This window comes from Acipenser ruthenus, chromosome 2, assembly GCF_902713425.1.
Source record: "Acipenser ruthenus chromosome 2, fAciRut3.2 maternal haplotype, whole genome shotgun sequence".
NCBI classification, from domain to species: Eukaryota; Metazoa; Chordata; class Actinopteri; order Acipenseriformes; family Acipenseridae; genus Acipenser; species Acipenser ruthenus.
This window is the reverse complement of record NC_081190.1, coordinates 23,563,960-23,590,855: the sequence shown is the minus strand read 5'-3', so window position 1 is coordinate 23,590,855 and position 26,896 is coordinate 23,563,960. Positions and strand designations below refer to the sequence as shown.

Genomic DNA, 26,896 nt, shown 5'->3' with positions numbered 1-26,896 from the left:
TGACATAGGACCGCAAAGGGTTAAAATCACTTATAGGTTTGATATAGTCTGAAGAAAAAAAACAACAAACACGTGATTGACTCTTTTTAAACTAATTACAACCTTTGTAAATCTGGTCTTGTATGAGCACATTAAATCTTGATCCTCAGTAAGGCTTTTATTTCCTCACAGGCATTAAAGCACAAGAATCAGAAATAACCAGCTTTAACCATACCTCCCTGTGTCTGTCTCTGTCTGTCTTCCTCCAACAGCTCTTTCCTGTGCTATTATCTTGATTGCAACAGTTGTGACAACCATCACTGGAATGTCCACTTCAGCCATAGCGACCAATGGCTTTGTGCGAGGAGGTAATTCTGTCTGTCACATTCACTGTCACAGTCTTTTATTATTGTTCCTCCCAATTATTTTATTAATTCTCTTTTGTGTTTTGGTATGTTTCAATGTTAATATTCAACAGAATCTTTTTAGAATACAGAGAAAATGCAATGGCCCAACGGAGAAAGTAGAATTTAGGTAGTTAGCCATGACTTATCAAAGTGGTTATGATGACCTAGAAAAGAAATCAAATCTTTTATTAGGCATATTCCCCCTATTCAAACAATGTTTCTCAAATGGATTAGCTTTTAAAAGATCTAAACAAAAAGTTTCATTGTTACTTTGGAAACGTTAACTTGAAATAAAATGTCCTAAATGCAAACTCAGTCAATCTTGTATTTGGTTAACATTTCTTATGTCCCTAATGGCAAAATAAACACAATGTCAATGTTATGTTGCACCAGCACTTATCTACAGTTTCTTTACTCTTGCTCCAGTATCACTAATTCTACACAGTTTTCAGCCCCTTTCACATTGGCAAGTCTACCCGGTTTCAGACCAAGGTCCTGGCTACCCGAGTCACAATCTCACGTAGTGTGAAAACACATACGTGGGTCGTACCCGGGTTAACCCGGTTCCCAGCAACTTACCTCAGAATGTGCGTCGACAAGCTTTGACCCGGGTTGAGCGAGACAAAATGCGCTACGGCCTATGAAATAACAAACAGCCACGCCTGTGTGAAAGTTTCACTTCTGCAAGGAATGTTTTTGTTCATTCTGTTTAGCCATATTTTTGTTGATTGAGACGCACCATGAGCCACATTGCAGCAGGCATGGAGAACATTTGCTCTAATCAACATTTGGGCTGACGGTTCAATCCAGAGAAGCTTGGATGGAAGTGTCTGTAACAAGCTGCTTCTGGGGCATTGATACTCGTATTGTTTACTTGCATCTGTCACCCAGGTCAACCCTGCTTTATCAAAAGCAGTGTGAAACCGCGTAGCTGACCCATATGACACTGGGTTCCGATTAGTAGGTTCCGAACCGGGTAGAGCATGCCAGTGTGAAAGGGGCTTTAGTGTTCCAAAGGAAGACACTTCAATTGTGTGTCACATTTGAAAATAACACCTCTAACTTTGGTACTGTAGATTGTCCAGGATGTGTCTTCCCAGACCTTGGATGGGCTCTGATTGCCACTGAACCACCTGTCACCTTTACCACAACAAGTAGAGCACAGAATACAGTTTATCCAGTTTGGCAAAGGAAATACTACATGTTCTACTTAAATTTCAGTAACAAACAAAAGCCTATTATACCAGTCTGGAATTAAAACCAAGCCCAGTGTTTCTGCTTTGCAGCTTTCCTTTCTTATTGATTATTTTTAAATGATCTACCGTGCACATTGTTCAAGAAAGCCCCAGACCTTTTTTTTGGATTTATTCATAATTAATGTTGAAATGTTTTTGAACCTGATACTTTCTTTCTTTGATGGAAATGTAACTCCATCCTTTTATGGGGTGACAAAAACTGTCACCCCATGATCATGGAACATAATATTGATCTCCTTAATGGCTTTCCACAGTATATATCGATATTGGAGAAAAATCATGGAGAACAATGGTTGTGTCTGGGTTTAGCAATGAAACCCTACCTTGGATTGCAACATGCAGGAGGTGCTGACTGGAAGTGTGGGGCTAGGCAGTGATGCAGAGAATTCACAGCCTTTCAGGTGCATTTGCAAGTTTAACATTCAGCAAATCAGATGATTCAATTTAAATAAAGTATGCATCGCTGTGCCCTTTCTGCCCTGCTGAATCTTTTTTTCAAACTGTGCATGGCAGTGCCTAGGTCTTTTCAACATGTATTAAGGCTGCAGAGATTCACTGTGAATCCATTGTACTGATAGTATCCTGCTTAGTACTACTGATCTATGGATTCACCCAGCTGACTTAGTTAATGATAAACTCCACCTAATAGTAATAATAGTATAGCTCTTAATACTGTGTTACATTGTATAGTATAACGTGGAGTAAGTGGCTCTCTACTTGTCAGTGTTTTGGGAGCCAGTCAAATGCTGAAGTTTCAACTGGGGACAAGATGGTTCTCCTTCCACCAACTTCAGGTATTGTTTGGGGATGTGGTGTGCTACTGGAGGTCCAGTCCCTTGGGTAGTTTCAATTGAGATATCCTAATTAGGTGGATCATGTTTAAACCTGTCCGTGCTTCAGTTGGGTCATTTTTGGCCCAGGTCACCCTTTTTTCAGTGGTTTCAAACTTGATTGACTGGTTAAGATAGGGGCCTTTATTTAGATTTGGTAATTTGATTGTCAGTACGGTCAGTAAGGAATGTGTATCAGCTATAGTATAAAAACATGGCAGGAATAAGGGTGCACACTTTGGGATGATCTGAAATGACTTTTTCCTCAATTTCTCCTGCTTTCTGTGGCTGTTTCAGCTGAACTACTAATACATTTTGTTATGAGATGTATTTATAGCATTTTTTCAGTCCTTTTCATAAGGAGAGGTGATACACAATAACCTGCAGGAAGGTATCCCTATAGATGCAATAGCTGTTCACAGTTGCAGAACAACTCCAGCTGCATGTATTAAAATTAAGTCAGTTAAATCCAAATTATTTCCTAAGCACATCCAGTAGTGCTGGAAACATGTACTGTACGTCGCTGGGTGAATCTGGTTTAAATCTGACACATGATCACCTTTCTAAATAAAGTACTGTAAATCCACATAAATATGAAGGCTGGGGCACCTGCAATACAGTACTTTCCCAACGTGTTGGGTGTTTGGGGTTCACATGCTATGTTCCAGATTGACTACAAGCATGTATTCACTGTCTTCATCCTTTAGCCCCAGGAACACTGTGAACACAATTATTCTGGGGTCAGAAGTCCCAAGGAAAATAAGGGGTGACTAAGTGCACAGTCAGACATACCAGTAATCTTTCTTATTCCTCTTCTGGCTTTAGAACTTACAGAAAACTTTGATTCCCAGCAAAAACAAATATACTGAATATGGTTTAGAAACAGCAGTGAAAAAATAGGCTATTAAAAATGCAGCTAGTAAATATAAGTAGAGCTGTTTTAATTTTGTAATTACCAATGTTGGCAACAATAGTCTAATTCATGGTAATCATGGTAAATACAATTTTTATATTACTGTGTTTGTTTTTATTTCTTTGGAGCAGTTTTAAACACATGCTAATAGCATTTTTCATTTAGATATGATTTTCTATTTTTATTTTTTTTGTATTATACATTTTGTTTAGGACAACCATGGTTTAAGTGTCTGTTTTAATAACTTTGAGGCTCTCTCACTTAATCTAAAATAAATTAGTATTTAGTAAATATCCCTCCAGACGCCTCGCATTGTACGAGCAATTCTTCTTTAATTACTCTCTTGAACTGTAAGCTCTATCTCTCTTTTGACACAGAGTATTGAAACTAGCTTAGAGGGAGGTAACAATGTTCATTATCTTTATGAGAAATACCTAAGGGCCTGGAAACATCAAAAAGAAAACCCAACAACGTGCTGACATCTGTCATTTTAATGTCCCCCATTTAATTTGAGTAACATTGTGAAAGAACTTGGCGGTACATGATTACACAGGGTAGAATATAACTGGCAACAGAAAAGATGAGATGGTGCTTAATCAGGTGTCATATTTCAGCGAGGATCTAAACTGCGCAAAAGGATTCCTGTTGCCAGATATTTCAAGCTGTCTTATTGTCCGGTTATTGTAAATGTGTGTGAATATATTCAGTCTAACACTGATGACCTGCAGCTTTTAGGTGGTGGAGACCTCCAGTAGCCATGGAGAAGGCCCTGAGTATGGTACTACTTTCACTCCCAGAGTGATACCATTTCAGCCTCATAAACAAAAAAATAAGATGGTCAAGGTCACGTAAGAGACATCGCAAATGTTTTATGCTCATGGCATTTTATGTAAAGGTGTCCTCAGCCTGCATAAGCATAAGAGTGACCTTGCCTGTGGCATTTTCCTGTGCCTGATGGTGGTTTCACTGTACTTTTACACAACTAATTTGGTTAAATCTGAGTTTCTGAATTGCCCCTAACCACTCTTAACCCTCTTGGGTCTAAAGTTTTTCAGCCAACTGTGGGGTTGCGAAATAGTGAAAATGGCAAGATGTGCTGGGTGTAAGACAGCATGTTGTCATGTTTTACTGCTTTGCCTTGGGCTTTGTCTCCTGCTCTTTCTCTTGCGCAAATGACATAATGTATCATGTGAAAATGTTTTTGTAAGCCTAATTTGTCTAAGATGCTATTGACGATGCATAAAGCAAAGTGTGAGAACTAATTGCTTTTATAGTTGATTTCAGTTTTTAACCATTTTCCTTTAACTGAACTTTTGAACTGGTAATTTAATGTCGAAATAGTCTTTTTATAGATGATCATGAGACCTGCTGGGCTAAATGAAACCTGGATAGGCTTTCATCTGTCAGCATACATTTTAATATAAACAGGAAGCCTTTCGAACAAGTTCAGCCGTGGTACGCCTGAAGTTGTTTTGTCATAGAAACCTTGCACAGATCTGGATCTGCCAGCACATTGTGAGCTCTCCCAGGACTTGAATTTCATCATGTGCTGTAAAAATCGTCACCTTATTTATTTATTTATTTATTAGATTTATTTCCCAGAATTCTATTGTAATTAGCTTTTGAAATTCCTCCCAGTATTTATTTTAAAAGGATTCTGAAGCCGAAGAAGAGCAGCTATCTTTTATAAATGCTTCTAATTTGTTTAATCAATCCACAAAAGTAAATTGGAATAGTATTTAGCTGCTGTAAAATAGATTGTACTCTGATGTGTAATGAACTAACCATGACATTATTACTTTATACAACTTGTAATGTCTGTTTTCGCTGATTGCATATCGAAACACATACTCTGCAGCCTCAAGGCAGCGTGTCCAACAGTTGTGCAATTAGGATACAAATAAAAATAAAACTGATTTTATTGCCTTGAAGGTAAAAAAAAAAAACACGTTTTCTTAACACATTGAATTTTCGTCTATGATAAATCACTTGCTGTCTTGCTTGGTGTTAACTCGAATGTTCTGCCTACCTGTGTACAGATGAGCAGGATTTTAAAACACTGCTAAAAGCTCCTGGAGATAACAGAAGAAATTGATGTATGTCTGATTTAATGGCCTGTCCCAAAGATAGTTAGGCAGTAAATGTCAGAGACTGGGATTAACACCTAAGGAAAGTTGGGTTATGATTAGTAATAACAGATAGAGGTTTCCTTGATTGTTTTATTAGACTGTAGTAGTTTGATTTTATTGTTGTTGTGCCTACTTCCAATAGCCACTGATCAGTTTTCTTACACCTACAAGTACATACCCAGGTGACCAGATCCTAAGGTGGCACCTCACTTTCATGTCAGTCTTTTATGCAGGAAAAGCCAGCATGATTCAACAGAAACAATGTATCCTTATAAAATGTGGTGGATAGGTGTGGAAAATTTAAGTAATTCTAGAAATCTGGTGGTGCACGTTTAATCCCACAAAAAACTAATACTTTTAGGAATTTCAGCTATTTGCAGATTCGACCCCCTCCCTCCCCCCAAATAAATTTGTGCTGAAAGAAGTAGATTATGTGTGTTCTGTAAACCAAAAAGAAAAAGCTTACAGATCTCTTCATGTTTGGCTTTACAGATGTAAAAAACCGAAAGGGATCTGTGGTGCGTGTTAATCTACTGCATAAAAAAAAAAAAAAAAAAAGTCTTACATTGCTGACCGGTTTTAAAATGTGTGCTACATTCTTTTAAAATATCGTCCCACAATTGTATTCATTTTTATATTGAAATACTGTTCTTGGATGATTTCTTTAATTTTTTAATTTTTGTATTTTTTGTAAAGCAATCGATTCACAATGGATGTATTTGTTGCCACAGGCACACAGTGATGATCATTTCATAAAAATGTTACTTTTGAATTATTCCAATTACCATCTTGCACACATTGGTAAGCTTCTTCAGGTTTTATATTATTAGTGTTATCAAACCATCAGTTTTCCAGAAGACTGGACTCTTCAGCTCTGGAATATACCTGGTGTGCTTCTGCTTACCTTCTCATCAGTCTTGCATGACACAGATAAAACAATTGTAAAGAATCATTTGGAGGGTGCGGTCTGTTAAACCTGTCATTCTGTTTTGCTTGTACAGGAGGGGCGTATTACCTGATATCCAGAAGTCTGGGACCCGAGTTTGGAGGGTCAATCGGCCTCATATTTGCCTTTGCGAATGCAGTAGCAGTGGCCATGTATGTTGTGGGCTTCGCGGAAACCGTTGTGGAGATGCTGAAGGTAAAATAGTTAAGCATGTGCAAAAACTGTGATAGGGTGCTGGAATGAAGGTGAGGGGATAGAAATTGGGGAATTGGAACACCTACCAGCGTCACTTTACCTGGTCTGGTATGAACTCTGGAGCCAGAAGATTTTTAGTTCATAGTTTGAGGTTGCAGTAGTTGACATCTTACTGTACAAAGCCCCTGCCTTAGTCTTAGATTAAGAATAAAAGTCGCTCTTTATTTTGGAGACAAGATGGCAATGAACTTTTCGAACATGCTGTCTCTGTTTCATCTAATCTATAATATATCTTTGTAAAATGAATTGATGTCATCAAATAATAGGGGCTGCTAATATGACAAGGGGTAAAAAGAAATAGAAAATGTAACCTTTTTTTATCTACCTATTTTTTCCCTAGGAAAGTGATTTACTCATGATTGATCAAACCAATGACATCCGAATCGTTGGCACTATCACCATCATTTTGCTGCTTGGAATCTCAGTAGCTGGAATGGAATGGGAGTCTAAGGTAAGAATCCGTCCTATCCCAGCCCCTAACCTTAATACTAACAGAGCCTTGATATATGGCAGATAAATCCATAGAGTATACCAGAGGTTAGTGTGATACTGTATAATGGTAGAGCCTATTAGGTAAGTCATAGATTAACATCAGCCCTGTCCAGTTATCATTAGCATGTGTGTTTAGCCAGTATTTTACAAACTTACCCTGTGTAGCCTGTCAATGTCAATTAGCTGACATGTTTACACTTCTAAATTTGCAGTTGGTTTGTATTTGAAAAGGTGCCGTAGAGGACCAAATTAATGGAACAGTCATACAAACCACATTCCAGCTTGTTCTTTATATTCCATTATGAATGTTACCACATTGGCAATATATTGTATGCTGTTCAGTCAAATCAATTGTTCGACAATTTCACCAAATCGCCAACAGTGTTTTTAGAGTTGTAGACCTAATCTTGCAAATATAAACCAGATTGCATTGTATAGGCTCTTGCACAGTATGTTTTGTCATGCAACTATTTAGTGTTAATCTTGGACTGCCTACAGATAATGTAGGTAATGAAATTGAAGAGATTGCATCTTTATAGTTGATTTTAACTCTTCTTTTTCTTTTTTAAGGCCCAACTTGTTCTGCTGGTTATCCTGATAGCAGCCATTTTCAATTATGTTATTGGATCATTTATCCCCATGGAGTCTAAAGAATCCAAAGGATTCTTTGGATACAAAGGTATGCAAGATCTTTACAGTAATCACTGGATTAGTGAATCACAGCTGTCAGGTACTTGCTACGCTACTGCAGCTCAAACTGACATCTGCAAGGCTGGCCTTTGCCAACATCCGCTGTCAATCTCCTGGGTGTGAAGAGTCAATTGGCTTGGCAGTGGGATTGGAGGAGATGCCCACTGACCTTCAGTTCTCCTAAGCTTTTATGGGGAGTTGATATGGTTTGGGAGGCTGTGTGGTCCGGTGGTTAGGGCTTGTAAGAAGGAGGTCCCCGGTTCAAATCCCGGGTCACTCACTGACTGACTGTGTGACCTTGAGCAAGTCACTTTACCGACTTTCGGGTGAGATGTTGTGGTAAGTGACTGTGCAGCTGATGCATAGTTCACACACCCTAGTCTCTGTAAATCACCTTGGATAAAGGTGTCTGCTAAATTAAACAAATAACTGACCTTATTTGTTTAGTTTTGTAACAACCTTAGAAAAATAAATGGTGTAAACTTTGCATACACTCTCTCTTACCTTTGAATTCTATCAGTAGTCTATTATGAGGGATGCTCTGGGTGATAGGGATAACAGTTCAGTCGATGTCCTTTTTGGTGTGTAGGTGAAATAATGATGGAGAACATGGGTCCTGATTTTCGAGACGGAGAGACTTTCTTCTCTGTCTTTGCCATTTTCTTCCCTGCTGCAACGGGGATTCTTGCTGGTGCGAACATCTCTGGGGATCTTGCGGTAGGTAATGCTCATTTTAATGGAATTTCTGCAGGAGGACTTTTAACACTATCCAAATAATTCTACCTTGTGCCATGACAATTGCTCAAAACAGCACCTCCTCCCTATAAAAACAGCTTTCGCCATTAACAGGATGTTGTGCATACTTCAGAGTAGATTGAGATATGCTACATGTACTGTATTATGCAGTTTGCGTTTCACATTTAAAAAAAACATTTATTGGTATGCTACATTCATATAGACAGACATTTAGCCAAAATGTTTTTATGCTTTACAATAATTGACCTCCATTTTTCAGCTTTTTTTTTATTTTTATTTATTTATTTTTTTTTAATTAAAAAAAGTTGCCCAAAAACTGTCTGATTACACCATGTATTCTGAAGCTGTGTTCAATGTTTTTTCAGGATCCGCAGTTAGCCATCCCAAGAGGAACTCTGTTAGCCATCTTGATAACTACTATCGTTTACCTTGGAATTGCTTTTTCTACAGGTATGTTGCTGTTTCATTGTACAGTATATCTACAGGTAACTGATGAGTGATTGAAAGTAGAATTTCTCTTCACCAGGGCATTCTGTTCTTCTATTGAGCCCCATAAGAACCCTTGACATGTGTGTTACAGAGAAAATGCAACTAACAGATATTCATTTTTTAACTAGATTTAGTTTCACAAACTGCTACTGTAGTTCCAGCTTCTTTTAGGACAGAAACGTCTTGTATCACACTAAGTGTGATCGCTTGCTGTGCCCTCTATTCCTGGTTCAAGCCTGTACTCCTAAAGCTGTGTGCCCTGCAAAAATATGGCGATTTTACTGTTGATCATAGATCCTGTCACTGTAAGTAGGTGTCAAGAGTGCTTAGCAAGGGATTTGCCGTGCTTAGTTCACTCATTATGCTTATCCTGTTAAAACCTGCAAAAACAAGGAAAAAGTAGTTATGAGGCAGCATATCTCAGTCATCACAGCCCATTCCCAGGACTCCTGTGGTCACCACTGACGTTAAAAAATGAATCCACATTTTCCTTAGGTCTCCTTCCACCCCTTTATAAATCTAGGCTGCTACCGGTTCAGTGAAAACTGGTTGCTGCAAAAAGATTACCTTTCATTCTAAATCGTCCACAACTTTTTATTGATGCTGCTTTATATGTACTGCTAAAAGCTGATACATCTCCAATTATCTCTGTGTTTGATTCCCAGGTTCTTGTATCGTGCGTGATGCCACAGGGAATATTAATAGTACCATTGTTGGAACGCTTACAAATTGCACTCAAGCAGCTTGTAAATCCGGTTATGATTTCTCTTCCTGCACAAGCATGACAAAATGCGCATACGGCCTCCAGAACGACTTCCAGGTAGGATGGGGTTAAAGACACAGTTTGGTGGGGTTGTAGGTCTTACAATATACAGGTTCTGAGTCGTCGTAGGGATCATTGCACTGATGAGCATTCCCTTTTGAACCTTTGGTTTAATCCCTCTAATTACAACACCAATTAAGTGTATGAAATCTTAAGTTGAACACATCTTGACAACTTGTTTATTTTCTCTGCTAGGCTTGCAGGAGACGGACACAGCCAGTGATTGAGCACTCTGGCACACGTGCATAGAATAATGTTTCTGAGATCTGTTAAATTCAGTAAAACAACTTCTTGTTAATATTCTAAAAACATTGTTTATAGCAGTAGCCAAATTGGCTTTTATTACTTACATTTAAGAGACCATGATTATTGCAAAGCATCTGATTTCCAGTGCCCTAGTTGTTTTCATTTAGGTTTTTTTCCCAGTCTTTTTTAATCTGGTTTAAATCAATGAGTGACAAAATCTCAAAGCGTCATGTTCCCACCTACAGCATCCCTACAGTAGTTTCTATAGCAGAATTGTTCTGAAGATTTTGCAAAGGCCATTTCAAAACACAAAGCTGCTTTTCAGGTAGCATTTGTTTCAAATTGTTTATTCACTCATGGTCAAATATAACAAAAAATGTTTGGTGATAACAGCAAGTACTGCATTCTAATAGAGTGTTCCTTCATTATAACACTGTGGTCGGGTAGCTTGAAAGGAAATGTGGGGATATGTAAATATGAACTACTTAACCACAGTATTAACTTACCAGACCCAGACACCTAGAGTCGACTAGTCCATGTCTTCTCCAGCTATAGTGAAAATAGACATGTTTCCTTGAGTTTTCCTAAGCTTATCAGTATGCAGGGGGTGGGATATCAGAGCTTCCTCATAGCTGGTGCCAGTTGCTGCTTAAACTTTTCAGCTAAGTGCACTGAATGTCATCTTGACTTGCTCAAGGTTAAGTTAAGGAGAAGCAACTGAGAAAATAGTAATGCATTACTATGCATGAGGTGTTATTATGATTATTATTATTATTATTATTATTATTATTATTATTATTATTATTATTATTATTATTATTATACTATCTTCAACTCCTTATAAGGATTCATAAATAAAGAACGAGAACCATGCATTTGCACCAAGTCTCCTGCTCAGCCAAAAAGGGAGTGTAAGAGATTTACTTAACTGGTGGACTGTAGATACGGCAGGTGCTAATGGTGCAGCCAGTAAAACAGTATGCATGCATGTTATTGAGCATTCCAAATTATTTCAATTGAACTCCTGGTTGCTCTGGGTCATGATGTGTTGCTTGAATCCAGTGCCAGTATGTAAAACTTATTTCCCTAATTGCTTGCTAATAAACGTACAATGCCAAAGTCACGATGATGCAACTAGATTCCTTTTGAAGTGGGTGAATCATCCTTGTGCTTTGATTTGCTTTAGCTATCCATATTATAGATAGATGAGATATTGGTTCAGTATTGGAATAGCAACTAATATTCTGTATATTTTATTATCTCTCCTCACCTATAATATGTCATCCTAAATATTTACAGCTCTTTCTTAATGCACTGTAGAATCTCAAGTAAGTGCATCGGTCTGTCAGCATGTCCAGATGTTCTATGAACACGTAATAGGACTCTCTTTCCTGTAAATAATGTATAAGATTGTGTAACACACTGATGCTTTCTTGAATACAGCCCAATGTTGTATTCTATGTTTTCATATTAACAATTCTTTGTTTCTATTTCTTTGTATTGTGTGGTGTGTGTTTTGATATTATTATTATTATTATTATTATTATTATTATTATTATTATTATTATTATTATTATTATAATGCGGGTGTTCTTTCATTAGGTCATTTGATGCGGAGATGGAACTTATTTGAATCCCACGTACAACATTTTGTTGCGTCCAGAAAAAAAAAAAAATTGAAAAGCAATTTTGAATTGTCTTTGCACAATAACAGTGGGCATCTTTGTAACTTGTCAATGCTGACATTATTCTTTGCGCACATGTAAAGCCAAAGAAAATGGGAATAGAGCTTGAAAGTACGGTTCTTTGGTGACGCATATTGCAGGGTAATTAGCAGGAGGTTTTTACATAATGGCTGTTTGTTTTTGAGTCACAAGATTAGGTAAGGCCCACGCCATGAAAGGAAGCATTCATGAACTGCTCAGCCTGTTGCTTTGCCCGTTTCTGACATTGATATCATGTTTAAAAGACACAAGGGCAGGACTGCAGATTTTCATGGATGTTGACAAGTAGCTTCGTACAAAAAAAAATCCTTGTCTTAAAAGCTCAATAAGTATGGAGAATGACTGGCAGAACAATTCGGCCAGTGTTTATTTATTTTTTTAATCGTGTGTCCTTTCGAATGTGTTTTAAAAAGTCTTATAACCACACATGTTTGCTGTGCAGAAATTTAACGAATATATATATAAAGTGCCCTATTTGAAATAAATCAATAAAATGGATGTCAGCACGGGTACCCGCCATGTAAAATACACAAATACCCGGGTCTTTTTCAGGTAATGATTTAAAAATAAATAAATAAATCACATATATTGATGTTTTAAGTGCATGATACATATTTAAATACTATATAGTACACATACATTTAGTCCCTTCAGATCTGTAAACTTGTGTAACCTTTTTCAGTACTGGAAACATGATTTCCATTACATGAGAGTAGATGTTAAACTTCATGCTGATTTGAACTCGGCTCTCGCCAAGATAAGCGCCTAATGTGATCCATCTGCATCTCCATCCATTTGCGTTTCTTTCCATATGATGATGTAGATATCCTTCTGCCTGGTCTTAATGGCTGAAGTGTAATGCTGGCTCCAGGGATCAGCTTATTTTGCCTCCCCAGCGCATCAGCACACACAACGGCTGCGATGCTGGCTCTGGGGATCAACCACAGTGTGGTCTCCCCAGCGCATCAGCATGACAACCGTCTGGATTGAGCTAAGTAGGGTACATCTCTGAGTTGTTCAAGTGGGCACCTTCAATAATAATAATAATAATAATAATAATAATAATAATAATAATAATAATAATAATAATAATAATAATAATAATAATAATAATAATAATAATAAACATCAGTTTGAATACAGTTATGTTAAATGCGCTTCATGCTGCAGGATTCTTTGCAACATCTATTGGCCATATCCTGCTGCTGCTGTTGTTGTTGTTAATGTAATGGACGATGCTTCTATTACACAGTTTATATTACAACACATAAGACAAAATCAAAAAGTTTATGTAACTTTATAATGTTCATAACCAGCTCTGAAGATAGTGACTTCTGTCTTAAATGACATGCCACAATCAGATTAAAAGGGTTGGCCTTCCTTGTTTTGCCGCATATGTCAGTTTTACATGCCAACACTCCTAATGGCCAGCTTTGAAGATGATTCAGCCCTAACATATGGACTGGATATCCTGACTATTGCGTGACACTAATTCAGGGATACAACTTTTTTGTCTGTACTTCAGGGATTTTGACTACATGTTCTATATAAAAAAAAAAAACACTCTGTAGAAACACAAGGAGACACAGGAGCTGCATTTGTAGAGCAGTCACTGTAGTTGAATCACAAAACATATTTCTTCTGGAAGCAACTTGGACGTCATTGCCCTGTTCTGTGAGGCTCTTTTACAGTAGAACGTGTTCTAGGCCATCTGTACTGCAGCGTGCTCTGCCTCAGCAGTAAAACACCAACACATTGTGTAGGTAAACCTAAAAAGATCATGTTGACACAAACCGAATAGGATAAACAAACTGTATGAAGAATTGTAGGTAAATACCTATAAATCTCTATCAAATACCTACTGTATACATCTGTCACATGAATGAGTGATGTGTGAAGTTAGTGGGTAGTACACTTAATTATATTAAGGAAGGAAGTATTTGAACGTCGCTACCATACATTCGTTGCTATGTTTTTGTTAATATTTGGCAGGCTTCACAAACACTAGTTACCACTAATCTTGGCTAATGTTACATTAAGTAAGGCAGTCAAAGATTAGTGCTAATCTATGTCTATGAAATTAGCCAATGGTGTATAAACTGTTTTCTTCTGTGTTTTTTAAATGGAAACCTTGATAAATCAGATCCTGAAATGTGGTATAAATACAACTACGGATACAATACTTTTATGTTTTATGTTCCCCATATGCAATGTATGGATAACACAATTCTAGCAGCACAGATATTTCTAAAATGGCCTTGGCTGATCCAAGACAAACTACCTAAATAACTGGTATACACTAACTAGGTCCTATTTATAGCCTCCTATTGTGTGGCTACGGAGTTCAACTCTAGGATTGGTTTTTATTCTAAATTGATTAAACTGTACTACTACCAAACTTAAACATCATGCGCTATTTAACAGATTGATAAGAGATCAAATCTGCACATTTTCAATGAGGTAGAATTGATGTGTCGGCAGTGACTTTTCAGAGAAAGACAGAGTGAGAAAAAGAATGCTAAAAATAGACTGCAGAAGGATTGGAGAGGTATTCCACAATACCAGGGTTACTCACAGTAAACTGCTGCTGCTGTTCATTCATAGTAAATTGCAGTCAGCTGTCATTTAAACACATTTGTTTTCATGGCGATGCCACTGAATGATCTTGTAAATGCTGGCCATTTACAAGATCCCTGGAGTCTGTTCATTTTGTGGACTTTATTACTATTTATTTCACTAGGGACAAATGCCACATCGAGATTAGAAGGTTGTGGGTCATACCATACGCCACAGTTACAGTAAGTGTAAGTGTAGTCCAACATATTTACTTTAGAGCAGGCTTTTCAACCAATGTTATTAAGTTGACTCGCATGGCTTCTGCAGTGTTGCTTTGCATTGGCACTGTAGTGACTGCTTTCTTGACTGAGGAATTGCTTATTTGATCACTAAAGTTTTAGTTTCCTCATTACATTTGGAAATAGTATCACATAGTCACTCTGGGCAGTAACTCTTTTTGGTCTTCTACCCCTAAAGTATTTTTTTTTTTTTTTTTTTATTTTAATTATTTCAAATGGTACTAATGGAAGCCACAACTTTCTTCTGGCTCTGAGCTTTTACTTCTGCTAACAGCAGATGTTACACTGGATAATGGAAACTGCAATTAGGGGGTTTCTCCCTTCAAACAAGACATTCAGGCTGAGGGTCCCTGCAGAGCTGCATCTTTATCATTTTGCGGTGTTGAATTCCTAAGGTTATTTTTTTCTTAGAGCAATTAAACACAAACGATGCTGCTACTGGAGAGGAACGCGTATGGGAAGCAGTTTAGCACATCTTAAAATCCCATTGTTGGTGTAACATTGTGTTTTTGTTTAAATGATTTATAGAGGGTCATCAGAAGGTTATGGGTTCAAAGTAAATCGGCTTGTTATGAGTTTTTCAATAATAGGGTCCTTAAAACAGTTGGTTGTCTACATTAAGACTTTAGTTACCCTAGGTTTATTAAATCAAACTTGACCACTCTGGCATGCAGACTAATACGATTCTATATTGCCCATAGCAAATCCATTTCAGAAAAATTTAATGCAAATACATGAATCTGCTCCTGAAACGTGTACGTGAGAACGAAAACAGTCAGTCATCTGCAGAGTGAAATGTCTTCAGTCTTAGAAGTTGTTGTATGGTGTTTGCAGAAGTGTAAGCAAAGCAATTTACCATAACATTCTAACATTGTAATGTTTAAAGTTATGGAACTGCACTGAAATATAAGCTGCACTTCAAGGTTGTCTACTACAAGTGCCACTAGTGACAATTGGACTGTTCCTTTTATCATGTGGAAGGATTTGTGGTGTTGATGTACATGTAAATTAATTAATTTGCGTTAGGCAATGGCTTGCATTTTTCAGAAACTCATGTAAATGAGATGCAAAGGTATTTTCCTTTTTAAAATGAAAACTAGAGCAAAATCTGTTTTATTTTATGTTCAATGTATGCTTTATACCGAATGTTGTAATCCAGAACTGAATTTAAAACCATCACGTCAAAATTGTGTACATATTACACATGTAAATCAGTGGCTAAGGGGTCTGGTTACATTTTTACATCATTTATATGCAATATCCCACAGCATATGTACTGTGCTTAAAATGAGTATACAATGCTTCAATTGTAAGGTATAAACAATTTAGCGATTTGGGAATGCTAGCTAACCAGGACACATCTAAAGCGGACAGACTGAAACCCGAATCTGCTTGTGCATAATCCTGTCTGCTAAAATGAGTTCTCTTTTAAAAATGTGAAGGTGAAGCCAAAGGAAATGTTGTTGTCATGCAGCTGAAAATTCAGTGTGTGTATAGCCAACTCACACCTGCTGTTTTATCTCCTTTAACATTAGATGGACAGGCCTGTTCCATGTCTTACTTTTATCGGTGGAAGAGATCGCTGTTCTCAAGTCTGAGCGCTCTTGAAAACGGTGTCTCTAAAAACACAGGGTCAAGTGGTCATGCCAGGACATAGTTCCCTTCTGATCAATTTTGAAGCAGCTAGTCTGGTGCTGATTTGGTGAAATGTATCTGTTCTTTTTTAGGTAATGAGCTTGGTGTCAGGATTTGGACCTCTCATTTCTGCAGGCATCTTTTCAGCCACTCTTTCTTCAGCTTTGGCTTCTCTAGTGAGCGCACCCAAAGTCTTTCAGGTACGAACTGTCCACTTTGTAAATAGGGGTGCCAAAATCTTTGCTTTATTTCCTGTGAATATCCGGAACAGACAACTGATGAAAAACATAATGTTGTCTCTATGTGTCTGTTAAAGGTTAAATTGAAACCGGTTATTGTGAATGAGCTTAAAAGTAAGTCCTGCTTGGCACAAAGTTCCAGTCATGTGACATTCAGACACAGCCAACAAGCATACCGTCTGTAAAAACAATGGGTATCTTCAAAAAAGAAAAGAGAATAATGTCTATATTTGGGCATTGTTTAATTTAAAAAAAGAAAAAAAAAAGCCTGCCAGAAAGTTATCATTGTTACAGAAGTTAATTTAGTTGTAGTTCAGCGAGCACAGTATTTGAGTAGAATTGTAGCATAATGTAAATATGTAGATATCATTGCTTTCAAGTTGCAACCTTGTGCCTTCCACGTACACGTTCTGGAGATGTTTGTATACAACATTTATGCCATGTGAATACAAAAGTGAAAATATTGAAAATCATATTTTGTATTGCTGAAGTATGTCGTAAAGTCTTTTTTGTTCTTCCACCCAGGCTTTGTGCAAGGACAATATCTACCCAAGTCTTCAGGTGTTTGCAAAAGGATATGGCAAGAACAATGAACCGCTGCGTGGCTACATGCTCACCTTTGTGATTGCTCTGGGATTCATATTGATTGGTTAGTTCATACTCCTCGCTGTATCCTTGCATTGCAAAGTTGCTGGTTGTTTTGTTTTTTTCTGATTTTTGAACCGACTTCAGTCAGAAAACCTTTCCGTACCCTAACCATCCTTCCAGAAAATTATTAATAATAATAATAATAATAATAATAATAATAATAATAATAATAATAATAATAATAATAATAATAACAACAACAACAAAAAAAACATATTCTTGGAATAATTCCCTACCATCATCACAGAATGTTTTAGGAACCTGTTTCAGATGCTTTATTTCTAGTGTGCAAAAAAACGAAACAAAAGACCAGTGCTGTGATTTGAAGAACAATAATTTTTAGATGAAGCAATTGGACGTTTTATGGTGGTATCTTCATTGCCTAGGCAGATGATTACTTTTTTAAAATTTAGATTTCAGATTGGCAGAGTGTGCCTTGCTTCTTGCTCAGAATAATACTGCTAGTATACCCGCTTTCTGCAGATGATATATAAATATTGATAACTAGAGGCCTCAGTCTACATGAGTCACTTTTCATAATACTGCTAGTATACCCGGTATATGCAGATGATATATAAATATTGATAACTAGAGGCCTCGGTCTACATGAGTCACTTATTAGAGTATATACCTAGTGAACCGCTTATCCAGTTGTGAAAAAAAAAAACGTACTGAAGACAATGCATTCTTTAGGACAGTGCTGCCCAAACCCGGTCCTGGAGAGCCCCTATCCAGCAGGTTTTATAACTTCCATGTGTTCCCAGTCTTTAGAAACTAGCGATTTAGGGTGACCTACAAAATTTACTGGATAGGGGCTCTCTAGGACCGTGTTTGGGCAGCACAGTAATCTGAGGTACAGTATACAAGCAGTCCTCACATGAAGTTCAGAATTGTAACTGTTTTGTTTTGTTTTTCTAGCCGAGTTAAACACCATCGCTCCCATCATTTCCAACTTTTTCCTGGCCTCCTATGCCTTGATCAACTTCACTGTGTTCCATGCTTCTCTGGCAAAGTCCCCAGGTAAGAAACTGTCTTTATGGGTTCACCACACCAGCTAGTCTCCCGGTGGGTCTCTAAGAGAACAGAGAGCTCTGGTAGAGCTGATGACGGTAATTTTAGGATATTCAGGTCCAGAATTTACTCATTTTGAGATGAACACGGTACACAGGCAAAGCTTTACTGGAAATATCATGTGAATATCTGGGCACAGTTAAGTATTAATTGGCAAAAAATGGCTGATATTGATGCACAGCTATATACACAGACACAACTTATTTTGTGTGTGTTTGTTGGTATGTGGCACTTTTTCTATTGCATTTTAGTTGGTTATGTTTTTTTTCTTTTTGGTTCTTTGAAACAAATAATACATCATAAGAAAATGCATCACATGGACATATTGGAGGATGGTGATGTCTGCAGTGGATAATTAATAGGTTTAATTACCTAAAAAATCCATATAAGGTGCTATTCTCCATCTCATTGCAATATGCACTTTGCTATGAATATGTAAGCGCAGAATTAGCCTATACGTTTAATGTGATTTAATTTGGCTTTAAAAATAGCACAATACAAATCTCTGCTGAATGTGGAAATGGAGCTATTCCTGTCTAAATGACCTCTCCCTATTCTATTGTTAAAATGGAAAGACCACTAAAGAAGTTCTGTTGCAGGAATTGTTTACAGCAAAAACAAATGGAGAGGAGTGGGTGGGGGGGATTTAATTTTGACAAAAAGACTTCCTTCTTTCATCATCTTTGCTTTCTTAACCTTGACTTCAAACAATGCGTTGTGGACCTGGGCACATTTACTTCATGGCTTCAGATATTTATTGTGTACTGTATTATTCTTTTAAGTGAATGTAAACTAATTGCTGCCAATATTTAAGCAACAATTGTTATCAGAGTTTGATAACACAGTGATGACTGGAGGGGGTGCATGTATTGCCCATTTTTTTTCCATTCTTGCTATCATGGTATCCATAAATGTCCATCATTTACTGTCAAAGGGAGATTTGTTGTACATTTTGCATTAGGTTGTCAAAGATTATTGATTGAACTCTACAATGCTTTTTATGGGGTTATACTTTTCTTCATGACTAAAACTGGTGTGTAATGTTCCATGTATAACAACTGCTGTTTGACTTCAAATTATGATTGTGTTGTCTATAGGTTGGCGCCCTGGATTCAAATACTACAACATGTGGGTCTCACTCGTTGGAGCTATCATGTGCTGTGCTGTGATGTTTGTCATTAACTGGTGGGCAGCCTTGGTTACGTACGTCATTGTCCTGGCCTTGTACATCTATGTCACCTATAAGAAACCAGGTAAGAAAGCAAATACTACTAGTTATGATCAGTGGGCTTAGTTACCACTATAATAATATGGGGATGGAAGCAACTGGCTGTCTGCCTGTCTTTACATGCTCGCCAAATTTCACTCCACATTAGTAAGCAAAAGATTCTTCAAGGACCTTGACTCAAAGGCAAAGGAGATTGAGATCTGTGAATAATCAACTTGGACCACATTAGAAAGACCCGATTCAAAAGCCTTATCAATTGTAAAATCCTAGACTGGCCCATTCACCTGATTCATTAAGTGGAGTATAGAAATGAGAGATCTAGATAGGGGTCTCTTCACTATTACATTTCAATCGTGATTTGGTTCTGTCACAAGGATGTAGTGGTGATGTCAGACCCGGAATAGAAACACACAGTGAATATGGGGTGAAGCGGAGTCGCAATGGCTGTGCTCCGTATTTATTAACGAATACACGGACGGTTAAACAAACAAACAAACAGACTTAACAAAACACAAAAGAAAAGGGCACAAGGGCCAAAACAAATAGACCGACAAACAAATGGTGGACAAACACTAAATAAACAAGTATATATTTTAGATTTTACCTCCCCTCTTTCACTCTCGTTCTCCACTCACGAACACCCAACCCTGTGTGCGTGAAAACTCTCTATATATACAGCTGTGTTGGGATTCAATTACTAATTAACCATTCACTTGAATCCCAGCACGTGAACTATTTTATGCACTCCCCGTGCTCACATACTGTTACACATTTTATCTGCACATGAAGTGATTGTGCAATCCCCGTGCCTAAATACAACTATATATTTTAAATCACTTGTGCTACATAGTCCCATTTTATATCCGGTGCACCAATACATATACACCAACATTAACACACAAAATATGCGCAGGGGTGGGGCACCCTGCCACAGGTTCCCAGTTACATAGAATATCATGGCAAATTTAAATGGACTTTTCTCTCACAGAGATAGAGAAATTAATGTAGAGGTTTTTTTTTACATTATGCAAACAGCAAAATAGATAGATAGATAGATAATTGAATTCACATGGTATCGGCAATTAGATTTCTATTGAATTTCAGCAACTTCTGTAATCCCAAATGAAGAATATTATTAATTTTATTTGTATTACAAATTAACTTGGAAAGATGTTGCCTCTGGGACATTTTATTAATGTTTTATAACAAGTCATGTTTACCTGTTAATAGACAATTACTGTGCAACATTGATTTATTACTGTGATATTCTGCAACTAAACTACATCATGAATTAAATGGCTTGTTTGAAAAGTTACCTTGATATAGTTCACCAATAACTATCAAGTACACTCTTTTCTGTAGATAAACTGACCCCTCAACCGTATAAAGGGTATTTGCCTTTATACGGTTGAGGGGTCAGTTTATTTAATTTGATTTCTTAATTTCTAAAATGATTTGATACAAACATTTGATTTTATTGATATTTTAAAAAGCCAGAAATTTCAGAAATTACAATTTTCTATCGGATGTGGCCACTGGGAGATAGCCACTGCCTCACCTTTTTTTAAATTTTTTTTTTTATTGTTGATCAGCATTTGCATTTCAATAAATGTTTTATTATTAGAAAACAAATTAAATTGTACAAAACTTTTATAATGTGGGTGTCGCATATCTAATGAAAGGATTCCAAGAAACACAATCAATAACAGGGAAATTGAAGACAACCACAGGACAATTGTGATCTATAAAACACAATTTGAATCTCATTGGCTTGGTTTACATGCATTTGAAAATCGACTCTTTGTTTAACTGGTTAGTTCCCTCTTTGAAAACCTAAATCTAAAGGTTTAGATCAAGTGTTTTCACATGCAGCAGCTTAATCATTGAATAAATTAGGAAGTCCCTGTGATGGGCTACACTGTCAGCAAACTGTCTCAGCCTCACTACGTGCTATACATGAATTATAAACCCCATGTAATTAAATAGGATTCTGGCATTTTGGTTTATTTTTCCCTTAATACAACGCCTGCCCCCTGTACAAATGTACCTGATCCCATTAGTCATCACTCGTCATACATACATACATACATACATACATACACACCATTAACAGCAGAATAGCGGGTAGCACAGTGCTTTCTGTGCTCGATGACTCATGCAAGGCCCTGTTGGTATGTTTATCATGTTCAAGGTGTCACATTCTGGAATCTTCTAAGAATATGTCCTGTATTTGAATTTGCACTGTTGAAACATTATGCAGTCAATCTGCAAGGTTTTTCAAGCTGTGAGAGAACTGTGTTGAGAGCTATAATTTTCAAGTGAAATAGATATATATTATTTGTTATTTTATATATATATATATATATATATATATATATATATATATATATATAATAAAAATAAATAAAACAAATAAAATATATCTATTATCACTTGATAATTAAAACTCTGTCAGAGCCAGGGCATTGTCTTTGAAACTTGCTCCCGATTCATATCAGGAATGCTAGCACAAATCTTTTAAATCCTGTTTGAAAACGTATTTGTTTGGGTCTGTTTATTTGTCTCTGGATTATATATAAGACACAGGCTTTTTTTATATTTATTTTGTAAAGCGCCCTGGAATGCTTGCATGAGAGAGCTATATAACTGAAATTTGTATAGTAGTAGTCTATTATTATTATTATTATTATTATTATTATTATTAATAAAAAAACAACCCAGCATAAAAAACATTGTCCTAGTTCTGGAATAGTGTTGCCCCTTCTTTTATAGTTTTATATTTATTTACACAGAATTATACAGAAAAAAATCCAGGATTTGCTGTTAAATTGTTTGACCCAAAGGGACTTAAAATGCCCAATTAAAATAAAAATTTCTTATAAGAAGAAAAAATAAAATAGAAAAATAAGGATATAGAGAGAAATAGCAGATGAAAATACATAGCAGACATATACAAGCAAATGAAGAATTCTAAACATTTAAAATACACAACTAACTAATAAAATAACACAATGCAGAAACACAGCAGAACATGTTAATTTGTCTACAGTAGTTGTTTCAGAGCTGTCAATGCAAGTTGCGCATTTGCATGTTAGATTAAAGAAAATAATCAAATATCATATATACAGATCAGTGGTAGTTTTATAACAATTACGTATCCCCATGAGCTTACTGTATGTGCTTTTTGTTACCGCCATTGATGCTATTTCAACTGCTAGTATCTAAACCATTTGAGATCAAAATCTACCTTCATTGTAACTTTTGGATTTCTGAATGCCATGAGATAGTGGCTTCATATTCTTTACTTAATAGTATTCAAGTTCCACCATGGGTATCTTAAAAGAAAAATAGTAATATATGAACATAGACTATTTCACTGACGCATTAATACTGATGACATCCATTTCATATATTCATATTCCTTCATGTTTACAAGCCTATAGATTTGAGATGCCATTCCTCTTACACAATGCCCCAGTTGAATGCCAAGTTGGCTGCATTAAAGTGGCAGTGGCATACTAAACCTGAGGCAATTGCCTTTTTAACATTTTTTCAGACTTATACTGTAGTTGTAACATGGCTATCTTATTATTTTTTTATTTATTTTTATTTTTTTTATTTAGTCATCGTCAATGGTTTTCTCCCCAATTTGAAATGCCCAATTATTATTTTTTATCCCGGTTCACCAACGCAACCCCCCGGCGACTCGGGAAACGGAGGCTGAAACATGCGTCCTCCGAAGCGTGTTCCTGCCAATCCGTCATTTTTTGCACTGTGGATCCACAGTGAAGCCGCCAGACCTACAGTGCCGGAGGACAACACAGATCTGAACGGCTGCACTGCAGACCCTCAGGATAACATGGCCATCTGACATACTCTTACTTGAGATTGTTGACTTTGAAATCTTAGATTTGAAATCTCGATTATTACACCTCCAGGGTTAAAATATCTGTCACCAGCTGCAATAATTAAAATACTGTGTAAGAAAAAGAAAAGCAGATGTAGGTCCTTCCTGCTCTCTCCCCCTTTTTAATTGATAGCAAAATGTTTTTTGTAAATCTTCATGCTGTCATAGAAAAGTAGCTTCAAATAGAAAGTCTAATGAAAATCACTGTCAATCGATGACAGTTTCTGATCATTGATACTGGCATTGGAAGTCATTTGAGGAATTGTACTCTGATTTTATTGTTAAATCAAGCTGTGTGTTTGGTGGCTTCAAAATATGCCATTTGAAATGGCATAATAGCGTCACACTTTAAAGGAAGCTATATGGTAGTCAGTATTGAACTCCATTTTCAAATAGCAAAGACTACAGCAGAATAAAACTCGGCATTTCATTAAATGGTTGCAGAACCTTCGAGATCAGTTTCAAACCTCATGTAAAATGACTCTTAATAGAATCTCTGACTGGTCATCACATGGTGGACGGATGTTGTGTATCTTGATGACCGTGTAATTTCTCTTGTTTACAAGTTTATGCAAGTGAAAATGTCAACAGATGTGTTGATATCATCCATATGGACATCTGTTACCACCAACGTGTTTACTGCAGCCTGCAAAGCTAATTTAAATTGAATCTGTTTTACAGATGTGAACTGGGGTTCTTCAACTCAAGCTTTGACCTACCTCCAAGCACTGCAGCACTCCATTCGCCTTACTGGTGTAGAGGATCACATCAAAAATTTCAGGTAATGCGGGTGCATTAACCATCCAACGGTAACTTTCCATACCCCAGTAGTTTCTTGCACAGCAAGTCCTAAAAATGTCGAATACTGAACACAAAACATAATTAGCCTGATAAGCCAAGCAGTTATTTTATAAAATGTTAGTGATTACCTGGATGAATAACTAACTTAAAAAATATATATATATACAGAGACTAGGGTGACTTACAGAGACTAGGGTGTGTGAAATATGCATCAGCTGCAGAGTCACTTAAAACTACGTCTCACCCGAAAGATGGAGCACAAGGAGGTTAAGTGACTTGCTCAGGGTCACACAATGAGTCAGTTGCTGAGGTGGGATTTGAACCGGGGACCTCCTGGTTACAAGCCCTTTTCTTTAACCACTGGACCACAGTAGTAAGTTTACTGAAGATTAGCTTTTGTGTTATACTGGCAAAATACATTTTTGGTGGAGGTAGGCAGTCTGGCACCAGGAAAGTCCCGAAATGTGAATACTGCTCTCTTGGTAATACAGAGTGGAACAGCTGACCGAATAATGACAGTTTTATGATACCCAAAGTTTATATTGTGTGGCTTATAAACTGGAAACCACTGCATCATAGATTAGCTTGTATGTATGATCTTCACTCACATATTGTTGTCAGTGTGGGTGTAGACCTAGAGAGAACAAACCAACATCTGATTTTTAATCTGGGGTTTTGAGGACTGTCCCTTACAGTTCAGTGAAAGAATATTTTCACATCCAGGTCTATTTATTTATTCCTGTGGGTCACTGTAGCTTCTGCAGCAACAATGGCGGACCTTTCAGCAGTGTAGTAGGCCATTTTAATTGGATAGTTGTCAGTCTGAGTGAATTGCTTGGCCCTGATTTGTTTAGCATTGATTTCAATTTAAAATGTCTCTCTGCCAATAGGAGATCTACAGTGTTTTACAACTGCGATACACTGACGTTTGGTTTAAAATTAGAAAACTTAGAGTTGAAGCATGGAGTGAGCATTATTGGTATTACATAAGTTTATGCGGTCAAAGTTTGTTTGTTTTCTAAATGTGTACGTTTTTAATTTGTAAAACCCCTGAATAAACTGATAGAAGTAGACAGTGTATAAACTGACTTTTGAAACCACGCTGCTGTGGTATTCTGTCTGTCTGTGTTTGTATATATCTCATGCAGTCTGGCAGCATCCACCTTTTTGCTTTAGATTTGCCTGTGACTTTTAGATTTTTACTTTTAAAATTTATCAGCAGGGTACAATTTTTTTTATATAGAGAATAGGAAAAAAAATTCTGTCAGTCAGCCTGTGTGACCCCCTTCCTACACTCCTCCAAAAGTTCCCATGGCAATACGTTTGTATAAAGATTAGCAGTTTACTTAAGTCTTTATAATTAAATCTGCTACTTATGTGCTTCACTGGGCAGTAATCCTGAGCATTCATACATTTTTGCTTTGATTTTTTTTTGTAATAACTGCAATAGTTCAGAACCCAGGAGTTGTTTAATCAGCACCTATTCCATGATTGACGCCTAACTTCAGGGATTAAAGCTGTCTACAGCATTTGGGCCTTCCAAGTTTATCCAGCAGGTCTTTGATTGGATTTGAGTGAGACAATAGTAAATATTTCTGGAGGTTAGTCACATGACAAACCAAGATGTCTGCAGAAAGACATTAATTATACTGCTAAAATATTGTCTAGATCTAATAGTTGGTCAAAGAATGTGGGACCTCTCCTGAAGACTTGTAGGGCTGTTCAGTGGTCTCCACCCCCTCTGAATTTGTAACAGCAGACACTCAATAGGCTTCTTGCATGACTCTGGGAGTTACATTCTTTGTTTTTAATATTGCCAGCTCAGTTTATGTTTGTGTTATGGTGTTTCTCTTCTCTGTAGACCACAGTGCCTGGTAATGATTGGTCCTCCAAATTCCCGTCCAGCGCTGCTCAATCTGGTCGATGCCTTTACGAAAAACGTTGGCCTCATGGTCTGCGGACATGTTCGCATGGTAAGTTTCTAAACTACATCTCCAGGACAGTGCCTCTAGTTAATTTTAGGCTATTGCTGTATGTTCTTTAATGGAACTTACAGCAGCACAGCACATTCAATCCAACCTTTCCCCTTGAGGAATCTTCACACAAGCTGGTTCTCCGCATGCATCGAAAAGGGAACGTATTGTATTCAGCAGAAAACATTTCAACTTTGCTTACGTTTTTAATTTGGATACTATTTCTTGATAACCACTGGGGAACCAATTCTGCTCACAGCTTAAAAAAAACAGCTCAAGGTAAGTCTGGAAAATTTGTAATTTGAGATTCATAAAGACAATTGCCAAACTACTATGATGTATTTGAGAGTTTTAAAGAGTTTGTTCTGCCAACAGCAGCTAAAGTACACTACAGTAATTCAAACCACATTTCACAAAGGTGACGAGAATTTTACGTAAAACTACATGTTGTTTTAAGAAACGATCAAGTCCTTGTGCAAGAGAATCAATGCTCTTATTGTAGCCTGTATTTTATTTTAGTTTTTTATCATTAACCTAGTTTATGGACCTTTTTTTTTTATTAATATTCAGTATGTTTAATTGTACAGAGGCGACTAATAATCTG

At 36.9% G+C, this 26,896-nt stretch overlaps 1 protein-coding gene across 2 annotated transcripts in view; it reads left to right on the top strand.

Moving 5' to 3' along the window:
• The window catches only part of LOC131698735 (solute carrier family 12 member 2-like), a 75,450-nt gene that overhangs the window by 30,285 nt on the left and 18,269 nt on the right, over positions 1 to 26,896 (top strand). For both annotated transcript variants that reach the window (XM_058992367.1, XM_058992361.1), the window contains exons 4-16: positions 252 to 347; positions 6,516 to 6,655; positions 7,056 to 7,166; positions 7,778 to 7,886; positions 8,487 to 8,614; positions 9,019 to 9,103; positions 9,808 to 9,962; positions 16,518 to 16,625; positions 17,190 to 17,313; positions 18,231 to 18,332; positions 19,481 to 19,636; positions 24,200 to 24,299; positions 26,181 to 26,292. In XM_058992367.1, the coding sequence (XP_058848350.1) occupies positions 252 to 347; positions 6,516 to 6,655; positions 7,056 to 7,166; positions 7,778 to 7,886; positions 8,487 to 8,614; positions 9,019 to 9,103; positions 9,808 to 9,962; positions 16,518 to 16,625; positions 17,190 to 17,313; positions 18,231 to 18,332; positions 19,481 to 19,636; positions 24,200 to 24,299; positions 26,181 to 26,292 (1,526 nt within the window). The remainder of the gene's footprint in view (positions 1 to 251; positions 348 to 6,515; positions 6,656 to 7,055; positions 7,167 to 7,777; positions 7,887 to 8,486; positions 8,615 to 9,018; positions 9,104 to 9,807; positions 9,963 to 16,517; positions 16,626 to 17,189; positions 17,314 to 18,230; positions 18,333 to 19,480; positions 19,637 to 24,199; positions 24,300 to 26,180; positions 26,293 to 26,896) is intronic.